This window comes from Macaca mulatta, chromosome X (assembly GCF_049350105.2).
Source record: "Macaca mulatta isolate MMU2019108-1 chromosome X, T2T-MMU8v2.0, whole genome shotgun sequence".
NCBI lineage: Eukaryota > Metazoa > Chordata > Mammalia > Primates > Cercopithecidae > Macaca > Macaca mulatta.
This window is the reverse complement of record NC_133426.1, coordinates 114,692,273-114,719,014: the sequence shown is the minus strand read 5'-3', so window position 1 is coordinate 114,719,014 and position 26,742 is coordinate 114,692,273. Positions and strand designations below refer to the sequence as shown.

At 40.5% G+C, this 26,742-nt stretch overlaps 1 protein-coding gene and 1 long non-coding RNA gene across 8 annotated transcripts in view; one reads left to right on the top strand and one right to left on the bottom strand.

Annotated features, from left to right (window-relative positions):
• Positions 1 to 15,787: 15,787 nt before the first annotated feature.
• LOC144338486 (uncharacterized) overlaps positions 15,788 to 26,742 on the top strand; it is a 51,690-nt gene continuing 40,735 nt past the window's right edge. The window contains exons 1-3 of one of the 2 annotated variants that reach the window (XR_013412704.1): positions 15,788 to 15,925; positions 17,068 to 17,104; positions 18,616 to 18,705. This is a non-coding gene — a long non-coding RNA (uncharacterized LOC144338486). Of the gene's footprint in view, positions 15,926 to 17,067; positions 17,105 to 18,615; positions 18,707 to 26,742 lie in introns of those variants that run through there. The other variant, XR_013412703.1, reaches the window with a different exon arrangement.
• Positions 24,432 to 26,742, bottom strand: part of MID2 (midline 2) — a 96,897-nt gene continuing 94,586 nt past the window's right edge. For all 6 annotated transcript variants that reach the window (XM_077988269.1, XM_015127967.3, XM_015127965.3 and 3 more), the window contains exons 9-10: positions 25,373 to 25,580; positions 24,432 to 25,004 (exon numbers count right to left, since the gene is read on the bottom strand). In XM_077988269.1, the coding sequence (XP_077844395.1) occupies positions 24,602 to 25,004; positions 25,373 to 25,580 (611 nt within the window). In that variant the 3' untranslated portion in view covers positions 24,432 to 24,601. The remainder of the gene's footprint in view (positions 25,005 to 25,372; positions 25,581 to 26,742) is intronic.

The window sequence follows — 26,742 nt, the reverse complement described above, 5'->3', positions numbered from 1 at the left end:
TCCAACAAACCTCAATGGCAAAAACATTTTCAGACAATTAGAAAAATCAGATTATTCACCAAGTATTAGTGTGATGATGGCATTGTGACTATATGAGAAGATGTTCTTTTTGCTATAATTCTTTTGCTATGCATACTGAAATATTGAGGAGTGAAATTATATGATATTCCTGATTAGCCTAAAATATTCCAGCATAAAAGAGGGGAACAGCATAGTTGAAACAAGTATGGCAAAATGTTGATGGCTATTGAAGCTGAGTTATGAGTATGTAGGGGGTTTTATTGTACATTCTACTGTTATGTACATTTGGAAATTTTAATAAAAAATTGTTAAAGCTATCAATGCAATTTTATGCATTAATAATGTAAAGGGAGAAAACTATATGTCCGACTTACAGGTGAAAAAACAATGGATAAAGCTTTCCTTTTTCATCCATTCTTGTTTTTGGTTTTTGTTTTTGGGTTTTTTTGGGGGTTTTTTTTGTTTGTTTGTTTGTTTTTGAGACATGGTCTCGCTCTGTCGCCCAGGCTGGAGTACAGTGGTGCAGTCACAGCTCACTGAAGTCTCAACCATCCCAGGCTCAAGCAATCCTACTATCTCAGCCCTCACCAAGTATCTTGGATTCTGTACAGGCACATGCCACCACACCTCGCTAATTTGTTTTTATTATTATTTTGTAGGGACGAGGTTTTGCTATGTCTCAAACTCCTGGACTCAAGTGATCTACTCTACTTAGCCTCCCAAATTGCTAGGATTACAGGCATGATCATTCTTGTTTTTAAAAAGCCTCGAAAAGGCAGAAATTCAACAGAGTTTATTTGACTTAATAAAGGGTAACTGCCAGACACCCACAGCAAACCTAATACTTGATGACATTTTAGAAGCATTCCCATTAAATGGAAGGATAAAATAAAGATATTTGATATTGCTATGATTCAAATTTAAATCGGAGGTCCTAGCCAATGCATTAAAACACAAAAAGCACACATGGTATACAGGCTAAAGACAAAGAGACAAAAACTATCAGTATTTGTAATCATCTGTTTTCCTACCAAGAAAATCCAATAGAATCAACAAAAAATCTATTAGAAAGAAAAGAGAATTTATTAGTAAAGTTGCTGGCACAAGACAACATACAAAAACCAATAGCTTTCTTATACTCCTATAGTAATTACAAAATGAAAGAAAAAGTTCTATTCACGGTAGCAACAAAAATGAAGTTATCTAGAAATAAAGCAAACAAGATATGTTCAAAATATTTACAGAGAGAAGTACGAAGTATTACTAAAGGACTTAAAAATTTGGATAAATGGAAAGTCATACCATGTTTATTTATATAAAGACTCATTCATGTAAAGATGCTAACTCTCCCTGGTTAAACCTGTAAACTCAGTGAAATACCAAATAAAAATGCTAATAAGATCCACATGGGTGTGATAATCTGCATTTAAAATTCATTGAAATAGTAAATATGTAAAAATAACCACAAAAATGAAAGGAGGCTCTTTCAATGCCAGATAACAAAATTATTATAAAAATATAAAAATGAAAAGTATTATAAAAATATAAAAATGAAAAGTGAATATAAAAATGAAAACATATTATAAAAATATAAAAATGAAAGGTGTGGATACAGGTATAAATAAATGGATCAACAGAATCAAATAGAGAATCCTGAAACAAACCCAAGTATTCATAAGAATCTAATATTGATTAAAAGTAGTATTTAAAAGTCAGTGGAGAAAAGAAAGAGGCATGTAAGATATTCATTACAGCAGGTTTTACACTGGCAAAAATTTAGAAATAACCATGTCAGTGGGGAAATGGCTACACAAATTATAGTCTATTTATTCTAGTAGAATATCCTAGTATTTATCCTAGTATTCATAGTAGAATACTATGCAACCAAGAAAATGGTAGATTTATATGTATTAACATGAAAAGCTGTCAGACATTATGTTGGGTGAAAGTAGCAAACAGCAAAACAATACATATAGCATAACACAATTCATATTTTTAAGGCCACTAAATAATATTATATATTCCCTACACATGCAGACGTGTTTGTAAATGCTTGTGAATGAATTTTAAAAAGATGCAAGAGAGATTCCATTCCAAGATGGCTGAATAGGAACAGCTCCAGTCTGCAGCTCCCAGCGTGATCAACGCAGAAGAAGGTGATTTCTGCATTTCCAACTGAGGTACCTGGTTCATCTCATTGGGACTGGCTGGACAGTGCATGCAGCCCATAGAGGGTGAGCCAAAGCAGGGCGGGGTATCGCCTCACCCAGGAAGCACAAGAGGTGGGGAGATTTCCCTTTCCTAGCCAAGGGAAGCCGTGACACACTGTACCTGGAAAATCAGGCCACTCCCACCCAAATTCTATGCTTCACCAATGGTCTTAGCAAACGGCACACCAGGAGATTATATCCTGCACCTGGCTCAGTGGGTCCCATGCCCATAGAGCCTTGCTCACTGCTAGCACAGCAGTCTGAGATTGACTGGCGAGGCAGCAGCCTGGCAGGGGGAGGGGCATCCACCATTGCTGAGGCTTGAGTAGGTAAACAAAACTGCTGGGGAAGCTCAAACTGGACGCAGCCCACTGCAGCTCTGCAAGGCCTGCTGCCTCTGTAGACCCCACCTCTGGGGGCAGGGCATAGCTGAACAAAAAGCAGCAGAAACTCCTGCAGACTTAAACGTCCCTGTCTGACAGTTCTGAAGAGAGCAGTGGTTCCCCCAGCATGGTGTTTGAGCTCTGAGAAAAGACAGACTGCCTCCTCAAGTGGGTCCCTGACCCCCATGTAGCCTAACGGGCAGACACCTCCCAGTAGGGGATGACTGACACCTCATACAGGCAGGTGCCCCTCTGGGGTGAAGCTTCCAGAGGAAGGATTAGGCAGCAATATTTGCTGTTCTGCAGCCTCCACTTGTGATACCCAGGAAAACAGGGCCTGGAGTGGACCTCCAGCAAACTCCAACAGACCTGCAGCTGAAGGACCTGACTGTCAGAAGGAAAACTAATAAACAGAAAGGAACAGCATCAACATCAACAAAAAGGACATCCACACCAAAACCCCATCTGTAGGTCACCATCATCAAAGAGCAAAGGTAGATAAAACCACAAAGATGGGGAGAAACCAGAGCAGGAAAGCTGAAAATTCTAAAAACCAGAGCACCCCTTCTCCTCCAAAGGATCGCAGCTCCTCGCCAGCAATGGAACAAAGCTGGATGGCGAATAACTTTGACGAGCTGATAGAAGTAGGCTTCGGAAGGTCGGTAATAACAAACTTCTCTGAGCTAAAGGAGCATGTTTGAACCCATTGCAAGGAGGCTAAAAACCTTGAAAAAAGATTAGATGAATGGCTAACTAGAATAAACAGTGCAGAGAAGACCTTAAATGACCTGATGGAGCTGAAAACCATGGCACAAGAACTACGTGATGCATGCACAAGCTTCAACAGCTGATTAAATCAAGTGGAAGAAAGGGTATCAGTCATTGAAGATCAAATTATTGAAATAAAGCAAGAAGAGAAGTTTAGAGAAAAAAAGAGTAAAAAGAAACAAACAAAGCCCTCCAAGAAATATGAGACTACATGAAAAGACCAAATCTACGTTTGATTGGTGTACCTGAAAGTGACAGGAAGAATGGAACCAAGTTGGAAAACACTCTTCAGGATATTAATTATCCAGGAGAATTGCCCCAACCTAGCAAGGCAGGCCAACATTCAAATTCAAGAAACACAGAGAACACCACAAAGATACTCCCTGAGAAGAGCAACCCCAAGACACATAACTGTCAGTTTCACCAAGGTTGAAATAAAATGTTAAGGGCAGCCAGAGAGAAAGCTCAGGTTACCCACAAAGGGAAGCCCATCAGACTAACAGCAGATCTCTTGGCAGAAACTCTACAAGCCAGAAGAGAGTCGGGGCCAATATTCAACATTCTTAAATAATTTTCAACTCAGAATTTCATATCCAGCCAAACTAAGCTTTGTAAGTGAAGGAGAAGTAAAATCCTTCACAGACAAGCAAATGCTGAGAGATTCTGTCACCACCAGGCCTGTCTTACAAGACCTCCTGAAGGAAGCACTAACCATGGAAAGGAACAACCAGTATCAGCCACTGCAAAAACATTCCAAATTGTAAAGACCATTGACGCTAGGAAGAAACTGCATCAACTAATGGGCAAAATAACCAGGAAACATCATAATGACAGGATCAAATTCATACATAACAATATTAACCCTAAATATAAATGGGCTGAATGCCCCAATTAAAATACACAGACTGCCAAACTGGATAAGGCTTCAAGACCCATCAGTATGCTGTATTCAGGAGACCATCTCACATGCAGAGAAACACATAGGCTCAAAATAAAGGGATGGAGGAAGATCTACCAAGCAAATGGAAAACAAAAAAAAGTAGGGGTTGCAATCCTACTCTCTGACGAAACAGACTTTAAACCAACAGAGGTCAAAAGAGACAAAGAAGGCCGTTACATAATGGTAAAGGGATCAATTCAACAAGAAGAGCTAACTATCCTAAATATATATGCACCCAATACAGGAGCACCCAGGTTCATAAAGCAAGTCCTTAGAGACCTACAAAGAGACTTAGACTCCCACACAATAACAGTGGGAGACTTTAACACCCCACTGTCAACATTAGACAGATCAAGGAGACAGAAAGTTAAAAAGGATATGCAGGAATTGAACTCAGCTCAGCACCAAGGAGAGCTAATAGACATCTACAGAACTCTCCACCCCAAATCAACAGAATATACATTCTTCTCAGCACCACATTGCACTTATTCCAAAATTGACCACATAGCTGGAAGTAAAGTACTCCTCAGCAAATATAAAAGAACAGAAATCACAACAAACTGTCTCTCAGACCACAGTGCAATCAAATTAGAGCTCAGGATTAAGAAACTCACTCAAAACCGCACAACTACATGGAAACTGAATAACCTGCTCTTGAATGACTACTGGGTAAATAAGGAAACGAAGGCAGAAATAAAGATGTTATTTGAAACCAATGAGAACAATGAGACAACATACCAGAATCTCTGGGACACATTTAAAGCAGTGTGTAGAGGGAAATTTATACCACTAAATACCCACAAAAGAAAGCAGGAAAGATCTAAGATCGACACCCTAACATCACAATTAAAAGAACTAGAGAAGCAAGAGCAAACAAATTCAAAAGCCAACAGAAGGCAAGAAATAACTACGATCAGAGCAGAACTGAATGAGATACAGAAACAAAAAAACCCTTCAAAAAAATCAATGAATCCAGGAGCTGGTTTTTTGAAAAGATCAACAAAATTGATAGACTGCTAGCAAGACTAATAACGAAGAAAAGAGAGAAGAATCAAATAGACACAATAAAAAATGATAAAGGGGATATCACCACCGATCCCACAGAAACACAAATACCATCAGAGAATACTATCAACACCTCTATGCAAATAAACTAGAAAATCAAAATCTAGAAGAAATGGATAAATTCCTGGACTCATACACCCTCCCAAGACTAAACCAGGAAGAAGTTGAATCTCTGAACAGACCAATAACAGGCTCTGAAATTGAGGCAATAATTAATAGCCTATCAACCAAAAAAAGTCCAGGACCAAACGGATTCACAGCTGAATTCTACCAGAGGTACAAAGAGGAGTTGGTACCATTACTTCTGAAACTATTCCAATCAATAGAAAAAGAGGGAATCCTCCCTAACTCATTTTATGAGGCCAGCATCATCCTGATACCAAAGCCTGGCAGAGATACAACAAAAAAAAGAGAATTTTAGACCAATATCCCTAATGAACATTGATGTGAAAATCCTCAATAAAATACTGGCAAACCGAATACAGCAGCACATCAAAAAGCTTATCCACCATGATCAAGTGGGCTTCATCCCTGGGATGCAAGGCTGGTTCAACATACGCAAATCAATATACGTAATCCATCACATACACAGAACCAATGACAAAAGCCACATTATTATCTCAATAGATGCAGAAAAGGCCTTCAACAAAATTCAACAGCCCTTCATTCTAAAAACTCTCAATAAACTAGGTGTTGATGGACCGTATCTCAAAATAATAAGAGCTATTTATGACAAACCCATAGCCAATATCATACTGAATGGGCAAAAGCTGGAAGCAGTCCCTTTGAAAACTGGCACAAGACAGGGATGCCCTCTCTCACCACTCCTATTCAACATAGTGTTGGAAGTTCTGGCCAGGGCAATCAAGTAAGAGAAAGAGATAAAGGGCATTCAATTAGGAAAAGAGGAAGTCAAATTGTCCCTGTTTGCAGATGACATGATTGTATATTTAGAAAACCCCATCGCCTCAGCCCAAAACCTCCTTAAGCTGATAAGCAACTTCAGCAAAGTCTCAGGATACAAAATTAATGTGCAAAAATCACAAGCATTCCTATACACCAAGAACAGACAAACAGCCAAATCATGAGTGAACTCCCATTCACATTTGCTACAATGAGAATAAAATACCTAGGAATCCAATTCACAAGGTAAGTGAAGTAGCTCTTCAAGGAGAACTACAAACCACTGCTCGACAAAATAAAAGAGGACACAAACAAATGGAAGAACATTTCATGCTCATGGATAGGAAGAATCAATATCATGAAAATGGCCTCACTGCCCGAGGTAATTTATAGATTCAATGCCATCCCCATCAAGCTACAAATGACTTTCTTCACAGAATTGGAAAAAACTACTTCAAATTTCATATGGAACCAAAAAAGAGCCTGCATTGCCAAGACAATCCTAAGCAAAAAGAACAAAGCTGGAGGCATCTCGCTACCTGACTTCAAACTATACTACAAGGCTACAGTAACCAAAACAGCATGGTACCAGTACCAAAACAGAGAGATAGACCAATGGAACAGAACAGAGGCCTCAGAAATAACACCACACATCTACAACCATCTGATCTTTGACAAACCTGAGAAAAACAAGAAATGGGGAAAGGATCCCCTATTTAATAAATGGTGCTGGGAAAACTGGCTAGCCATATGCAGAAAGCTGAAACTGGATCTTTTCCTTACATCTTATACAAAAATGAATTCAAGATGTATTAAAGACATTAATGTTAGACCTAAAACCATAAAAACTCTAGAAGAAAACCTAGCAATACCATTCAGGACATAGGCAAGGGCAAGAACTTCATGACTAAAACACCAAAAGCAACGGCAACAAAAGCCAAAATAGACAACTAGAATCTAATTAAACTAAAGAGCTTCTACACAGTAAAATAAACTACCATCAGAGTGAGCAGGCAACCAACAGAATGGCAGTAAAGTTTTGCAATCTACCCATCTGACAATGGGCTAATGTCCAGAATCTACAAAGAACTTAAACAAATTTACAAGAAAAAAACAATCCCATGAAAAAGTGGGCAAAGGATATGAACAGACACTTCTCAAAAGAAGACATTTATCTAGCCAACAGACACATGAAAAAATGCTCATCATCACTGGTCATCAGAGAAATGCAAATCAAAACCACAATGAGATACCATCTCACACCAGTTAGAATGGCAATCATTAAAAAGTCAGGAAACAACAGGTGCTGGAGAGGATGTGGAGAAATAGGAATGCTTTTACACTGTTGGTGGGAGTGTAAACTAGTTCAACCATTGTGGAAGACAGTGTGGCGATTCCTCAAGGATCTAGAACTAGAAATACCATTTGATCCAGCGATCCCATTACTGGGTATATACCCAAAGGACTAAAATCATGCTACTATAAAGACACATGCACACGTTTATTGCGGCACTATTCACCATAGCAAATACTTGGAACCAACTCAAATGTCCATCAATGATAGACTGGGTTAAGAAAATGTGGCACATATATACCATGGAATACTATGCAGCCATAAAAAGGATGAGTTCATGTCCTTTGCAGGGACATGGATGCAGCTGGAAACCATCATTCTGAGCAAACTATCACAAGGACAGAAAACTAACCACCACATGTTCTCACTCATAGGTGGGAATTGAACAATGAGAACACTTGGACATAGGGCGGGGAACATCACACACAGGGGCCTGTCATGGGATGGGGGGCAGGAGGAGGGATAGCATTAGGAGAAATACCTAATGTAAATGACGAGTTAATGGGTGCAGCAAACCAACACGGCACATGTATACCGATGTAACAAACTGCACATTGTGCACATGTACCCTAGAACTTAAAGTATAATTTTTAAAAAAAGATGCAGGAGAAGAGTCAAATAGTGAGTAGAGACAGAGGAGGTAGAGAGGAAATCAATGATGATCAAAGGAAGTGTTCAGCTTCCGTGTAGTGCTCTAATCTTTCAAAAGAAAAATGTATTCATGTATCATGTGTAATTAAATCAATAAATAAGAAATTAAAAGGCCGTATAACATTATGAATGAATCATGTTATGTAAATATGTATATAAATACTTATTTATTCACATAAAATGCATGGAAAGAAGACTGTAAGGACACTCACCAAACTATGGACAGCTGGTTGTTTATTGGGGGTTTTTTGGGTTTTTTATTTTTGGTGAGATGTCAGAGAGCAGTCAGGAAAGGCAAGTTTCAAGATTTACTCTCTCTATACCTGTGTATTATTTTGATCTTTTACCACGAAAATATGCTTATATATTATTAATTTAAAAATAAAGGCATGAAAAAAGTCAAAGACACATGGTTGAGTGGAAAAAGCTAGTTGCAAGATAACACAGTATTAACCTATTACATAAAAAGAAAACCAACGCACCAAAAGCATAAATATTTTGCATGTGTTTTATATAGGTAGATAAACTTGCAAATGAAACAAAGAATAGTTGTCACATTTGAGGTAAGGCATTCAACTGGGTGGAGGTGAAGGAAAACAATCAGGTGACTAAGAGCCCAGCTCCAACAATAATTAGCTGTATGACCACATGCAAGTTACATGACCTCTTTGTGCCCTCAGTGTCTCTATCTGTAAAATGGAAAAAAATAACAGTACCTATTTCATGGATTGTTGTAAAGAGTAAACGTGCTAATCTCTTTAAAGAATTTAGAGTGGTGTTGGGCACAGTAAGGCCTATATAAGCATTTACTCTCATTGTTACACTTTTCTACATTTTTACAATTTTTATAATAATATATTCTTATATTCCTCATGTAATTCCTTGTGTATTCCTATAATTTTAAAAATAAAATTTGAAGCATAATATTAGAGAAAAAAGTTATAGAATGGCATATTGCAATTTTGTTAAACTTTTATTTTAGGTTTGGGGTATATGTGCAGTACAGGTTTGTTATATAGGTAAGCTCATGTCACAGGGGTTTGGTTTAGATTATTTTGTTATCCAGGTACTAAGCATAGTATCTGATAGTATTTTTCCTAATCCTCTCCCTCTTCCTACCCTCCTCCTTCAGGTAGTCCCCATTGTCTCTTGCTCCCTTCTTTCTGCCCATTGGTTTTCATTATTTAGCTCCCACATTTAAGTGTGAACATGCGGTATTTGTTTTTCTGTTCCTGTATTAATTTGCTAAGGATAATGACCTCCAGCTGCGTCATGTTCCTACAAAGGACATGATCTCATTCTTTTCTTTTTTTTTTTTTGGCTGCATAGCATTCCATCATGTATATGTATCACATTTTCTTTATCCAGTCTATCATTGATGGGCATTTAGGCTGATTCCATGTCTTTGCTATTGTGAACAGTGTACACTGCAAAATAATTTATAATTAGAGACAACTTAAATGTCTATCAATAGGGCAATAGTTACATAAGTCATCACACATCGATAACATGGAATACTTTGCAACTCTTAAGAATGAGTTGGGCCGGGCTTGGTGGCTCACACCTGTAATCCCAGCACTTTGGGAGCCCGAGCTGGGAGGATTGGTTGAGTCCAGGAGTTTGAGATTAGCCTGGGCAAAATGGTGACACCCTATCTCTATTTGTATTAGTAATAAATTTTTTTTAAAGAAAAGAATGAGTTGGATGTCTATGTATGGACACTGAAATATAACCATTGTACATTTAGCATTCTTTAAAGTGATGAAATGGTATGTATCATTTTATATATTATATATGCATACATCTATTATGTGCATTTACATATTATATATTTTATGTATACACACACATATACACACATGCTCCCCTATACTAATGTACACATAAACTGGCCTTTCACAATTTACCCTATATGCTTATGTGTTTGACTTTTTTCTTTGAGACGAGGTCTCCTCTGTCACCCAGGCTGGAATGCAGTGGCATGATCACAGCTCACTGCAGCCTCAACTTCCCCAGGCTCAGGTGATCCTCCCACCTCAGTTTCCCCAGTAGCTGGAACCACAGGCATGTGCCACCATGCCTGGCTAATTTTTTATATTTTTTGTAAAAATGGAGTTTGTCCAGGTTGCCCAGGCTGATCTCAAACTCCTGGGCTTAAGTGATCCACCAACTTTGAGCTTCCAAAATGCTAGGATTACTGGTGCCAGCCATCGTGCCTGGCCTGGTTATCATGTCATCCAAATATTACCAATGCTCACAGTATAAAGCCCAAATCCTTAAGGAGCCTGCCACCCAGCCTCAGCTCATATTACTCTCCTATGGCTAGAGTAATTCTTAATATGCTCTAGTCATAGGAGATATCTTTCAGTTCTTCAAATTACTATACATATTCTAGTTTCAGGTCTTTGGACATGCTGTTTCCTCTACCTGGAACACGTCTTCCACCTACCCACCATCCACCTCCATCTACCCTAATTTATCTTTCAGTCCTCATCACTTCTTCAGGGAAGCCTCCCCTAACTTTCCAGACAGGGTTAGTCTGGAAACTAACCCTGTTATAACACTTACAGAACCCTTATTTTTCATTCATAGCTTTTTTTTTTTTTTTTTTTTTTGAGAAAGTTTTACTCTTGTTGCCCAGGCTGGAGTGCAATGGCGCGATCTCGGCTCACAGCAACCTCCGCCTTTTGGATTCAAGCGATTCTCCTGCCTCAGCCTCCCGAGTAGCTAGGATTATAGGCACATGCCACCACGCCCAGGTAATTTTTGTATTTTTAGTACAGATAGAGTTTCACGATCTTGGCCAGGCTGGTCTCAAACTCCTGACTTTGTGATACATCTGCCTCAGGCTCCCAAAGTTTTGGGATTACAGACGTGAGCCACTGCGCCTGGCCCATTCATAGCTCTTATCACAGTTTACAGCTTTCTATTTATAGGTAGGATTATTAATGTCTCTTATTACTCCTATTCGACTGTAAACTCCATGACAGCATCATTCTTGTCTGTCTTGTTACATCCTGACATCTAGTAAAGGCTCAGTAAATATTTGTGAAATAAATAACAGCCTTCCATTAATTAGGATGAACCTTGGCTTTGGCACTGGCTCCACTTTCCTCTCCATTTCAACCCCTGCCGTCATGTAAGCAACATCAATGTCTGTGGATGACTCATCCAACATGTTAGCTTCACTGCCCTTTGATCTCCTCTACTTCAGCAACCTCTGACCACATGCCACTTTCTAAGTCATTACTAGTCATTAGTTTCCTAGACCACCGAATAGGCATGGAGCTGCTCCACTTTAGAATTACTGAACTCTACTAGCCTAATCGCTGGCTACAACCTCCTAGTCCAGTTACTTCTTGGTTCTCAGAACACCCACTCCTCATTCTCTTTCTTTTTTAAAAAAAATTTTGATCAAGGACTCATTTCACAGCCAAACATTTTTCATTCTCATCAAGATCTCCCATCCTTTGATTTCTCTCATTCTGCAGCTCATTATCACCTCATGGCTTCAATCCCTACCCAGTGTAGGTGCCATGGTGCATCACTTCAACCACTTTCTTGCTGGCTACTTCACTGCCCTTGCATTTTTAATCTACCATTTATTGAGCAATTACTGTGAGCAACATTACATACATTATCTCTGCAACCTCTCACAAAATCCTTGAGGTAGTATCAGCATTGTCCCCTTTCACGGATAAGGAAACAGATTCTAAAAGAGGTGAAGTAGACTTCCAGGGCACTGGTGCTTGCTGGGGTGAGCTGGGTGGCAGTTAAGTGGCACAGTCTTGAGTGCTTCTGCTGCCAACTGTGAGCAAAGTCTCGCCACTGGCAGCCTGGCATGGCACTCCAACTGTAGCTGTGTCAGTGTGTTATGATGCCCTCCCACATCAACCTGGCTGGAATCTCCACTAGTAAAGTGAAATACTCAAGGCTCAACAGCACAGATGATGGCTACATTGACCTTCAGTTTAAGAAAAGCCCTCCTAAGATCCCCTATAAGGCCACTGCACTTGCCACTGTGCTGTTTTTCAATTGGTGCCTTTCTCATTATCATAGGCTCACCTTCTGGCTACATCAGCAAAGCAGGGGCAGACTGGGAAGTTCCAGTCCTGATCATTGACATTCTGGTATTCCTGCCCAGATTTTACCACCTGCACAGAGCCTACTATGCATCCAAAGGATTACTTCTAGGGCTTACCAGGATTACTTCTAGAGGTTGCTCCTAAAATGACATTCCAAACTTTGATGACTAGCACCCACTTCAGCCCCTAGGAGAAGAGTTACATTGAGACTGTGCCCAGCTTCAGGATATTGAGCAAAAACCAAAGCTAACTAAGGGTTAGGGAATTCTGCAGTTTACAGAAGTTTAACAAAACAATGGCCAGATTTTATGGGTCCATCCCAAAAAATGTTAACTGAGCTTACAATTTGCTAATTAAAACATGCTCTATTTTTCATCTCCTGGCCCTGGCAAAAGCTCTTGACAAGTTTTTCCATATGAATATGTATTATGGAAGAATAGCAATGCTAACTGTCTAAGAAAATGGGAGGTTATTCTCTAGTGGAAAGTGTTGTTCCCACCACCCTCTTTAGAGTTGAACATTTCTTTTAAGTAATCTTCATTGTCCATTTGTTCTTGCAGCAAATTGAATAATGCTGTATGTCTAACTTCTTATTACTAAGTAATTTGTTTTTAAAATATCTCAATATCTTATCTCCTACACTTATGTCTACCTTCATGTTCTGGTGGAAGACCTTGATAAAGTCAAATATCAGTGTGGGTCCATCTGTAACATTTTTCACTTGTTTTCTTATTGATAACAACCAGAAATTTTTTTAACCACAGAAGAAGTTTTCAAAGTGTAAACCCTTTCTCTATTTACCAATCCTTGGCCAGTTCTGATCCAGTTCACCAATAGGTTGGGCAGCATATAATTTGGGTCGTTGGGTCTTTTGTAGATCAGTATGTTCTGCATATGATGTCTTTAAGTAATGGACTTTTGGTTGTTTCCTAATGAAAAATGCAGATAAGTGGTTATTAGAGTTTATAACTCTATTGCTAGCACCTTATACTATGATGTCATTCTGCTAAAGATCGAAAGACTCAGCCTGGATCTCCAGAGGACTAGATTGTCAGGATGAATCTGTTTCCTAGCTTGCAGAAAGTGACTTATATTAAAAAGAAATTAAAATGTTGAAATCCCCCAAAAAAGAAATCAAGTAATTTGTGCAAGATCACACAGCTAGAAAGTGGTGGAGCAGGGTGCAATTGGGATCTCATGGAGATAGGTCTGACTCCATGGTCTGTGCTCCAAACCAGTAAGCTATTTTGCCTCTCAGAGGGAAAGATAACTGACTGCAACATGGAGAATGAAAGAGGGAAGCAGGCAAATGTGAAGATTTGGAGACCATGGCAGCAATCCAAGTGAGAGCTGATGGTGGACTAATAATTATCTACTTGAACACTGCAAATAATTCCAAATAAAGTCCCACTTACTTCAGGCATGTGACTTTACAGGATGAACTTGGTGGGCTTTGGCTGACAGCACAACTAGGTATGCCTATAAGAAACCAAAAGAAATCAGTAGTTTAAGACATTATTTCAGAATAAAACTTTTAACTTTAACTTTTCTGCAAACGTATATATACACACACATATATAAAATATATGCACACATTATTTATTCCTAGGTATGCAGCCGTTTATTAAAGGCTTCCCATGTTCTGGGAATTTATTATAGTCTTATTTAAACTTCCAACTACCCTGTGAACTACCATTTTATAAATGAGGAATGTGAGGCTGGGTGCAGTGCCTCAGGCCTTTAATCCCAGCACTTTGGGAGGCTGAAGCAGGTGGATCGCTTGAGGTCAGGAGCTCCAAACCAGCCTAGACAACATGGAGCGATCCCATCTCTACAACAAATGCAAAAATTAGCCAGGCGTGGTGGTGTGTGCCTGTAATCCCAGCTACTTGGGAGGCTGAAACAGGAGAATTGCTTGAACCCAGGAGGCGTAGGCTGCAGTGAGCCGAGATTGCGCCACTGCACTCCAGCCTGGGTGACAGAGCGAGACTCAGTCTCAGTAAATAAATAAATAAATAAACAAACAAAGTGATGCACAAGAAGATCAAGAAAACTGCTTAATGTCACAGTTAGTTAATCGTAAAGATGGGCTCAGAAGGCAAGTCTGCTGCTCTCCTTCTAGTCACTTATCCAACGAAGTCCCAACCTTAGTTAGATTCATACTCCCTGACACCACCCACAGGCCATCAGGGCCGGGGCCGGGGGCGAGGGGGGACGGGAATCACGCAAGAAAGCAACTACAAATCTCCACTTTCCAACCTTATCAAGGAACTAACCCGCAAAACCTGTGCTAGTGATCTGCCAGAGAGGGGCCGAGCTTTATCCTGAAGGCCTCGAGGCACCCTTCCGCAGTCTTACTCTGGGCAGTGATCCCATTTTACACTCCCCACTCTGCTGGCACCATGTCCAACAGGGGCAGCAAACCTAGCCTCAAAGCCACACCAACCCAAGGACAGCGACTGTTCCATTTCTTCTCTCATAGAATCAAAAGACACAATGGCGGATATCAACGTAATCTCTTTGGGTCTCTCCCCGTTTAAAACCATAATCTAGGATCTACAGATGACCATCAGTGGGTTCACGAACCCTCTGTGCTTACATGCAAATCATGGGCATTTTTTTAAAAGAGGTGGTCAATTGGTCAATCGTTTTCTTTATTTTCAAACGGTGCCATGTGCATCCTACCGCCCACCTCAAGAAAAACAAACAGGTTAAGAATCCTAACTTAAAGCTCTGTCAGCAAGAGCTTCTAGGCCATTTTTACTCTCAGATACGCATGCATCTGGCTCCTGCCGTCCGTCGACCTTCCTTCCTGCTCTCCCCTCCCCACCACGCACGCAACCACCAAGCACGCGCCCCAAACGCACGCACCCCCCATGCACGCATCCCCACGTACGGACCCCCACGCACGCACGCACGCACGCCACGCGCACGCATATATATTATTAATAAATCTATATCCCCTCACGCACACCTCCACATGCACACGCACGCACATCCCCCAAGGGCTTCTCCATGTCACCAGTCGCACACTCCCACGTCCGCATCTGTGTAAATCACATCTTCGCATCTCTCCCACACATCTCCACACGCACACAAGCATTCCCGCACGCGCGCACCTCCCCACGTACACACCTCTCTACACCCTTTCATACACACTCATGCCTTCTCACTACACGTACCAGCCCACTTGCACGCGCTTGCACTCTCCACATGCACCGCTCGGAGCTTTTCCCCCTCTCTCCTCCCAATGGCTGGCTTCTGGAGCCGACCTTTCCACGCCCCCAAGCTTCGCGGCAGCTAGGTCCCTCCCTAGCGCGCTGAGCTCACCGCGCCGGAGCCGGTCGCAGCCACACAGGCCCGTCCGACTGGGCCACAGCTTCCCACCTCACATCCCAGGAGACACCAGGCGGGGCGTGGCACCTCCCACGCGCGGCTCGAGGGAACTCCCAGGATTTCCCGTCCTTACGAATTCGGGGGGGTCAGGGGACTGCGGGGAGGCGTTTCTCATCCTCGCTGGGGAAAGCGCTCACCTGATGCCCAAAGTCAGTTTGCTCTTCCTCTACCTCCTGCTGGGGGGAAGGGATTCCAAGAGAAAGCCAAGGTCTTTGGGGCGGAGAAGGGGAAGTGACTCAGAGAGGAGGCGGCCCAGAGGGAGGGGCTAGTCTGGAAAGGGAGGGCAATGGAGTGCCGGAGGGAAAGGGGAGAAAAAAAGAGGATGGGAAAATCGCGTTGGAGGCAGTTTTGGGGGTGTCTAGCAAAGACCTGGAAGGCCTTCTCGGTTAACCCTGACTTCAAGAGCTGCTGCACTGGGTCATTTATTTCCTCAGTGCTGGGCCTTAAACTTTACCTGATACCCAAAACAGCCATGGCTAAGACCCTTGGCTAGCAGCTCACCAGGCATATAGGAATCTGCAGGTCTGGGCATGGGCGCAGAGATTGATTAACTCTTCATGTTCGAGGGAGTCAATAATAGTCTTAACCTTATAGGATTGCTGGGAGGATTGAGTGAATCACTGCAGCTCAAGTGCTTGGCATAGTGCCAGGCACACTGTAGGCAACCAATGATAGCGCCTATGATTCAAAAAGTCTTCATTCCTTGATACTCTGTCTTCCCTCTAGATTATGAGTCTCATGAGGACAGGGATTATGTATCTTATTCATCACCGAACTCCAGCACCTGCCTCAAAGAGACTATCAATAAAATATTTGTTGAATGAGTGAATAAATGAATGGCAGAATGATAACTTGGAGTGGTGGCTGTACCAGGACTCTCTCTTCTGCCTTTTAAGGGATGTATTTGTGGCAGTTTGGTTTGGGAAGACCATAATTGGAGAAGGTGGCACACAGGATCCCTGTTAGTTGCTATATCAAGTGACCTCCTCTGGCCTTGGGAAGTAGAATATCTTTGGCAATTCCCTGCGTGTACACATTGAAGACTCTCAGATGGCTGACCTGAAATTTGAAACAGAGACACCACTAGCTAAAACAGTATTTGCATTTTGTACAGTTATCAAGCAGGATTGGGGAGAGGGCTGAAGCAGAAAGCTCAAAAGTAATGGTGGCAGAGTATTGGCAAGGGAGGTTCAAGTGAAGTGAAGTGTGTAAGGGGAAGGATAGTCACCCCAAAAGGGATTCTGATGATGGTCCTAAAGTAACAGTAATGTCATCCACTTCTCTGTCCCAGTCCCGATGATCTGCCCTCATGTCCCAATATTCTTGAGGTAGGTATGCACATCAGGCTCCTGTCACTACATTCACTAAATTTGCATTTATGGTAATTCATACTGTTAGGGCTAGAAGGGACCTTAGAAATTACCCGTACTCTTTAATTCCTAGTTGAAAAACTAAGAGCCAGAGATAGCAAAGGACCCAGGCCTTGGAATTCTCTGGCCTTGGTACTGAATCTTTCAGAGATTGAATTTATTTTATATCCTAATTATGCATTTAATCTCTGCCCCATCCCCATCCCCACCCCCAACTCCCAAAATACTGAGAAAAATGAAAGGACGTGAATGGAAGGTCAGCAGAAGGGAAGAAGAGAAGAGGTACTTCAAAAGACCCTGACTTTGCTTCCTTTTGCTTTCCCCTGAGGAAGTTACCTGGCCCTTCAACTAGTCTCTGTATGAGAATGGCTCTACCCTAGCACCCTAGCCACTTGGCAATATCTACAATGATCCCTCGAGAAAAGGCTTGAAGCACAGCTAATCTGAGTCTTGGCAGAATGCCTGTGATCCTTCCAGAGCACAAGGGACGGTAGGCCTGAGAGGAGCTGCTTCAAGATAATTTCCCACTTGCCTCCTTATCTCCCTTGGCAAGCTTCATGAGACAGATTTTCATTGCCTGCCACCTCTCAGGTATGTCTGATGAGGTACAAGACTTCCTGACCCACTTCCCTCAGAATAGAGCTACAGACTATAAAGCCACTTAAATGCAGTCTATAATTGGCTTCTTAGCAGTGAGGTATCCCACAAGTAATTTGGAAGTCTTCTGGTCCCTTGTGTTTCAGTGTCATCCTTTTTGTTGTTTGGGACAAGGACCATTTGGAGCTGGAAACTTTGACTGTGTTTTGTTTCACTGTGTAGATAATAAACTGTTTGAATCTAAAAGTGATTCCTTGTATCTTTACCTACTAAATCAGTCAGGCCTTGGACTTGGACTTGCCATATGTGCTTGACAGCTGCTTACTGTGAATTTCACATTTTTGGGTCATCTCATGACCCTCTCATCACTGAGGGAGTTAAGTCAAACGAAGAGGTGTTGATCATAGTAGCTTTTTCGTATCACTATACATCAAAGGGAAAATCAGCCCAAATTCAATTTCCTGGGACTTTTAATCTGCCTGGAAGAGTAGCAGATCCTCTTTGTATACTGTGTGCAAGGCCAGCCCTTGTGCTCTAGAAGGATCACAGGCATTGTGCTAAGTGAGACTCAGTTGTCATCTATATCCCCTTTGAAAGAGTCCTCATGGTCCAAAATATTTCCCCTGGCAGGGGCTTAGCCTGCCAAGGCATTGTCGGCTGACCCTGCTAAACTGGAAAGTCTGAAGCTTGCCCTCTCCAACTTGTCAGTCCCAAGTCAGACAACAAAAACATTTTCCCTGGAAGGTTCTTGTTAACATTTCTTGTTTTCTGAGAAACAATATCTTGTTTTCTGTGTGAATTTTGCCCACATTCTTCCATTAGCACATTATTGGTGGCTAATTTATTAATCCTTCTAATTGTTTCCTTTGAAGGAACCTGGCCTTAAAGAATAATGGAAAGAAGCAGTCATGGGAATCCTGGACCAGGAATATGTGCCTGAGAGGGATTATACACGTGGTGCTGGTGAGTTCACCCAACTTCACAGTGTATGAGGTGAATTATATTCACCAGCATTTACTAAGCACATACTATGTACAAGTCTCCATGCTAGATCTTGGTAAGAGCTTCCACTTGCACTCCAGTGTCTCTAGCAAATGCTCCCTCTGTCAACTACCACTATTAACTCATTGAGTTCATAGATGTAAAACTATCTGAGAAGCAGTATTGAATTGGGTACTCCATTGTAAATGTTGGGAGTATTTTTCATCTTAATATCCCACCACAGAAGTGAGAAGAGTACTAGGAACAGAACTAGTGGTTAATAACTGCTCTTGAATGACCCGACAAGATCAGTCGCAATTGTAATTTTTGTGTTGTGCCCAACAGCATAGGAAAACCAGCTTGATCTTCCATTCCTGGAAATTCACGGTGGAGGAGAGTCATTCTCATTAGCTGTCATGCTATATACATTTCTAATAACCTTGTAACAACCTATTTGGTCTCTGTTACTCCTAACCATCGTAACTGAGACCTCCTCCCTCCGAACTACAGGCTCAGATTCTCTGAAACTCTGGGACCAATTCTATTCTCAGATAGCGAAGCATAAAGAATCCCGTATCTGCCCGGTTCTGGCATATTAAATGGAGATGGCCTTTCCAAACATCATCACACACACACAAAAATATTAAAATCTTAGCTATGGGTAATAGCCCTATATTTGGTATTTGCCTAGGTTGCTCTTCAATTAAGCCATTAAACACACAATGTTCCAAATTCTTTTCTCCTTTATATTTTACTCCTCTTACCTTTGGGCTGTAGTTCTTATAGGCCCCTGGTCTGATGACCTGTTTCAAGTCACTTCTCTAGCTGCCACCCTTGACTGCCCTGCTTCATTCACTTCATATCACATGATCCCTTTTAGTCTTAGTGCCACTACAAATCTGATTAAGATATGCCCAATTCCAGCCCTGAGGGACTTCCTAGCTTCCTCCCAGTCTCCTCCTGCGGGCCAGTTGTTTTAACAGTAAGTCAGCTCACTTGCTTCTGGTGCTACCCTAATTTTAATCAATGGGTTCCAGCACTGGGATTTTATTTGTTCTTTGATTCTCACCTTCTGCTCCAATCTCTAAAACTGAATGTGTCATGTTTCCTTGAACCCTATAGCTTCATTTCTTTGGTCTTCTTGACCACATCATGCTCCTGAAATCAAAGTCTTCTTGATTGAATTTTGAGCTCCAGATCCTCCCTGGGTCCTTTCTGTCCAGATCACTACCTATTATATGATCCTTGGTTTCCCCTAGTCACTTACTGAATTCCAGAAGAATTCATGGCTATCTTCCTTTTAGTCCTCCCCCAATTAAACTCCAGCGAGAGACAACCAAGAATTCATGAATACATATATATTTATTTAATTCATAATATAGCATTTCGGATGGACTGGGATATTGTAGAGAGGGATGAGGCTGTGTAATCCACAGATGCTCATATTTCTGTCACTAGCAGAGACACTGTTGGTCCAGAGCTCCCAATACAAACAGTCGTGGGGTAAAGCATTTGATAAAAAATAGTCCAACAATAGTCTAATAAATAGTCTAGCCAATAACAACAACACAGCGTATGTCTGAAGCTGGCAGACTACACCATAAAAGGCAGTTTGCCTGACCTGATGGCAATCAGTTTGGCCAACCTGTAATACACAGCCAAATACAGCCATTGGTTCCAAGGCTGCAGTTGGCTTCAGGAGATAGAAATAACTGTAGGAGTGGTTCTTACCTACCTGCCTGACATTCTCCATTCCTTGGAGGAAGGGGTATCAAATATTTGAGTTTATTCAAAAGTCTATCCATGGATTGCTCCATCTTGGTAGTCATATATAAATATGTAAACCATGGAAGTTTAGAAAATTCACCTAGTGTGTTTTAGCCAAAAAGAACGGATAAGTGATTTTGCTGCAATCTGAATTTCACTGCATCCAAAGATACACATTGAACTGTATAATAAAAACACATCCAGATGCAGTTACTCTTAATTACAAGTAACCAGAACCTCAACGTGGCATTAAAATTTCTTTCACACTCTCAAAACAGGTTTTACTTTACTTTTGATTATTTTTGTGCTTTCTTCAGTAAGACAATATAAAAAGTGGAAACAAGCATAAATTGCAGACATAAAATAATCTTCTGGTAGAAACGGTTGTGGAGAACAGGTTGAGTAGAGCAACAGCAACAAAAGCTTATGGAGTCATCTTCTTTGAAAATGTTAACTACAGGTCCTATTCTCTTTGTCCAGCTGGGTTTAGCTAGAGGTAGCCAATTACTTCTCTTAAGGTCCATGGCAGTGCCAGGATTCTATAAAAGTCAAGTTAACTGAAGTAAATATCTGGGGCCCATCACACCCCCACTGAGTACTTTGCCACCATGTTGTATCTTAGAAGTAATTTTTCACTGTTTGGCTCAGAAATTGGGACTTCAGAGTTAAACTTCATTGCTTACTCCAAACCCAGTTTAATTCTCCACTTTTCTAAGTAGGCTTAGCTCTGAGTGATTTTTGGCTATAACCAAAACGTTAATCCACCTTCAAAGAACAAAGTTTGACAAGATTGAAATGTTACTGAAAAGAATGGCCATATGCTCCAAAGACATTTCCCCAAGATAACTGCCAAAGAGTTTTTGAGGAGGACAATGATCATTTATTCTGTAGGAGCCTTGATACTTCTGCAAAATAGAATTAATACAGCTCAAATGGAGTAGTAGCCAAGCTTTTCTGGCCAGGAAGTAACAAACATCACTATGAACATGAGAGTACAAGAGGGAAACTTTCATAATTCAGTTTTTCATTGGTACATTCATTCAATAAACATTAGGCAAGCTAATGTTCCAGGCACTGTGCCAGGTATTAAAAATATAACAACAACAAAAGACACAGTCCTTCGCCTCAAGGTGTCCAGTCTAGTAGGGAAGATGATTATACATTAAAATTTTCTGTGCATCAAAATCATGAGGAGCTTGTCAAAAATGTCAATTCCTGCCTATGTTCTCAGATATTCTGGTTAAGTCAGGAGTGGGAATCCAAAATCAATTGTTTTGACAAACACTAAAGGTGATTCTAACATAGGTGGTGTGAGGACCATGCTTTGAAAAACACTGCTATACAATGTGATTATTGCTGAGAGAGGGGATGCTTGGGGTGTCATGGGATCTCCAAAGAGGGACACATCATCCAGTCTAGGGAATAGAGAGTTAGTCTGGTTGAGAGAGATAGAAGTGAGGAAAGGTAGTCCAAGATAGAGTCAAAAGTAGGGTGGGGAAATTAGAGCTTTGTCCCAGGGCACTAAAATATAAAAGACACCACAATAAGTGAACAGCTTTGGAGAGCAAAGGACAAGGCAAAGGAAATTGTTCTACTGGGATGGAGGTTGCATTTTCTGTACTTACAGCATTTTCACACTATTCCTTTAATTTAAGAAAAATTTCTTTGTTTACTCTGGGCATTAAAATTGTTAATCATGTTTCTGCTGCAGGCCCAGAGAATAACTTGTATAAATAGTTAAACTTGGCTAGCTTAATCAATGTGAGGGGGAAGTGGCAAAAGATGAAGCTGTATAAACAAACAGGGACATGAAAAGCCAAACTCTAAAGAGTTGGGACCTTCTACTGGGTACTAAGGGAGCCAGTGAAAAGTTTTATGAAGGGGAAAAAAATCATTTTTTTGTTTAAGAATTTGGGGATAGGCCCTAGGGAAGAGACAAAGGTGACTGAGAAATGAAGGACACACATTTTAAAGCACTGCTACACTGTATTGGAGCTGGGGGTAGGGAAAGAGATTAATATTGATGGCACACTTAAGAAATGTCAAGTGCTGAGCTAGACAGTTTACATATGCTATCTTTTTTAACCTTAGAAACAGCCTTGTGAAGTAGACATTATTTTACAGAGGAGGAAACAGAGGCTCAGAGAAGTGAGGTACTTGTCCTAGGTCACAACACTAATAAATGGTAGAAAAACTAGGATCATTTCAATCCAAAGGTTATGAGCTTTCCACTACAGCAAGCTATTTACCAGCACTGATGAATTTTACTGAGGTTGCTCATTTCCTGATTAGCAGTAAGTACATATGGTCTTTAAAACCAAAAAAGATGACCTTGCTAGATTTATATTTTTGAGCCTTCCTTGTGTGTCTGCATCAGTCTTGCTTTCCACATTAAGTGAACAAACAATACATAACTGTTATTGGGGAGGATTATATACTTTGTTTCTTCCACAGAATAGTAAGCCATTGGCAGCAGGTAGAGCATTTTATTAGTATGTGCACTCCCATGGCAGTAGTTTGGTACTTGGCATCTAATAGTTTATTGAATGAATTAATAAATAAGCATGCACCAAACTAGGGGAAAGGAAGAGGGGAGTTTTGACATTTCAAGTCTCCAATCTGGGGAAGTTGTTACAGCTACCACTTTGTAATTTTACAGCAGTAATATTTTCACAAATACCAGGAGAACACTTCTGAAGCCATCTTAGCTCCTGGAAAGGAGAAAACTCTGGTTCTCTGACGTCCCCAATCCCTTCAATGGAAATTTAAAAAAAATCATAGACCACAAGGCTCCATTTCCTTCAACTATACTGGTCAGGACTGGGATGAAGTTTATGTCTGCATTTGCGTGGAGTGATTGGCTAAGACAATGAATACTGTAACCAAGATTGCAAAAGGAATGCTTATTTATCCCATTTAAGAAAACAAACTGTTTTCAGACATTCTTAAGTACTTCAGAAGTGTTTTATCTGAAAATGCAAGTACATTTATATGTGAATAGTTGGCGCATCAATAATACGCCATTTTTACTGATTAAGTAAAGTAGGTTCCTAAAGAGCCTTCACTCTGCAACTTTTTAAAAGCCTAATTCTCATAACTGTATGTACTTGGGAGTGGTAACTGTTTTTTAAATAGTCTATGACAGAATTTTTAACAATTCGGATGGCCATCCTCAAGTAGGTAGCATCACTTCTACCTGGATCAATTTTCTATCCAGCAACAGCATCTCTTGTGCAATCTTGTCTGCAAATCTCTCCTAATCCAATAGAGTTCTTCCCATTATCTATGTAATGGTTGCATGTGTATGTATGCGTGACAAGAGGGAGGAGGGCAATGATGGATAGAGGGAGGAAAGAAATGTTGATTGATTTTGATGTTTCCTTTAGGGGACAAAAATGGATGGCGTAACTTATTTTCCCTTCCAGTATATTTCTCACTCAAAGGAGCAAATTAAAAAGTTTTTTGTTCTAGTTTGAGTTGGTGTTTGGAAAAAAAAAAAGTTTTTTTGTATATATAATATATAAAGTGAATATACATATACATACATATGCAAGTGAATATATATAAAGTACATATATATGTTCACTTTACATATTACATATACACATTCATGGTTTCCTAACAAAACCTTGATGATAGGTTTTCATCAAAAGTAAAATATAATATGTGATAATTTGACATCGTTCAAAATTCTACATGGCCAAACTGGCCAGTACTAGAAAGGCTGACCACCCCCCTCTTCTGGCTGGCTAGCCCCTTATTCAGGGCATCTTTCCACATTATTTAACTAGAATTATCCTAATTGCTTCCAATATAATTTATATTCCTAAATCACTGGGAATTTTTAATTCTCCAGTGACAACAGAGGCATTTTCTAAATTTTTCTCCAATGGCTTGAACGCAGACTACTCAGATAATTTGTTCTGAGAAACTCAATATATTAATTCAAATACAAGCTTTAATGCACAAAAATTAAATCTGCAGTATCTAGTTATTTTGGATGCTTCAAACAAACTTTATTTTGTATCTCATATATTGAACGCTAACTTAGGTGTAGGAGGGAAGAACTGCTGAACTAGAGAGCCGGTGAATTATATGCTCTCCTGAAACTTAATGACAGGTTTTCATCCCAGAAACATAAGGGGATTCTTGAGGCCTGCAGTTGCATTCCTGCCGCTCAGGGTAATCAATAAAATCTGGGGCAGGCAAGCCAGACAAGATCATTAGGGATTTGTTCCAGATTGTAAATGTTGGACAAACTGGAAGAATGAAGGTCACATCAAAAGTATGAAGATGGAGAGAGTTAGCTGGGTCATAGAAAGACAGCATATTGTTGTCATAATCCAGGAGGACACCCAGACGCTTCAACTGTGGGGGCACATCCACCAGCATTTCCTTGTTGTTATGTCTCACCACGAAGTTACTATTGCAGCGAGAGAAGACCCATGAGGAGGCATTCTTGCCAATCCATTCATTCTTTGGAGCTGATTTGTAGGCAATGCCAATTGCATACCTGTGAGACAGTGGAGAGGAGACAGAAATAAACATTTATGAATGATCTGAGTTGTGTTAGACACCATATATGATATATAACAAATAGGATACATGTTTATTCCTTAAGTAGTTTACACTTAGATGCATAATGCTGATATCACTAGAGCTTTAAAAAGTTAGCAATTAGAACAATGTGGCAATTTCTATCTCCTAGCCCAGTATATTTTCCATTATTTTATTAAAAATCTGGCAAATTTTTCTAGAGTGGTTTTCATCACATACCTTTTAACCTTGACTTATTGGTATTATGGTTGTGCTATAGAATTGAATCTCCTAGGAACCTAATGACAGAGGACAGAAGGGAAAAGGAAAATGGGATCCACTTACCATGTTGAGGAACCCATGACCACCTCCCAGTAGTGGCAGCCACTGTCAATGAATATATTTCCTGCTGCCCCATAGCACCCTGTGCCACTAAACCTCTCTGGGGTATGGCTCTTCTTTAGAGAGCTTTCATCCTTCTCCATCTGCAATCCATCATTGGAGATCTTCAACTTCTTGTGAGTCATTTTGGGATCCAATTTAAAGGGCTGGCCTGAAAAACAAAGTAGAAAAAAAAAAAAAAAAAGAAAAAGCACAGTGAAGTATCTTAAAATTCTACCTTTTCCACCAGCATCATCACTGGTAGGGTATGCTTGATATCATGATCACTCTTGGTCCAGTGCAAGTTGGCTGCTGTTTAAATTTTATTAAGAAAAGAGGCCAGAAGCCAGAGTTTTCAATAAAGTAAGAATAAAGGTCAATCTCCCATAAAACGACCTTCATAAAGGCATTTATTTTCCCACTGTGGGAAAAAATGTGGATCTCTCCTAAAAGCAATTTGTGGGAAGTCATATTCCAAGCAAAAAGGAGCTAATAAGCTGTCCCCTGCATCATATATTATCAAAGTAAAAGGGAGTGCTCAAAGTTTCATGTTGCCAAATATGTTTTGTACTTTGCTTAATTTCAGTGGGTTGTTTGGGATTTGGGTAGATTTTAAGGGAAATAGTGTTATGATGTCTGAGGTGAGGGGAATTGATGAGGTAATTGCTGCTTGATGGCACAACCAGAAAACCCTGAGAACTCAGCAACTGGACAATTTGTTTTGCCCTATTACAATTGGGATGTAAATAACATATAATTAGGCAATTTTGTTAGAGTGACTGTTGCATCATCAATAATCAGAGAAAACATTTATTGTGTAGGATCATTCACAACAGAGAATTCTTTATAACAATATGACAAAAACATTGTTACTGAGGGACCAGTTGCTGGGTATGGCAAGAGATTTATTATATAGAATGCTTCTGTGACAGACACTGTTGGCTAACACATTACCCTTTCTCAACTTATTCTCTTACTCGCTTTCACTATAGAGGCCAGAAAAGCTAAATACTCAATCTCCCAGCCTCCCTTGCTGCTAGGGGCGGCTAAGAACATGGAAGCAGATGAAAGCAGAAGTCAGACAGAGCAGGGGAAACTTTTAGGAAAGTTTTGGTTTTCCAGATAAAAGGGATTATGTGTACCAACTCTTTCCTCTTTCCTTTCTTGAGAAGAAATATGACATCTGAAAGCTGCAGTGGCCATCTTGCAGCCATGTGGCTTGAAGCCAATGCACACAGGGAGAAACAGACTGCATCTTTTATGACATCGCAGAGCAGCTGCACTAGCCCTGAACTGCCTACCTTCAAACTTCTTCCTATGTGCATGTGTAAGAG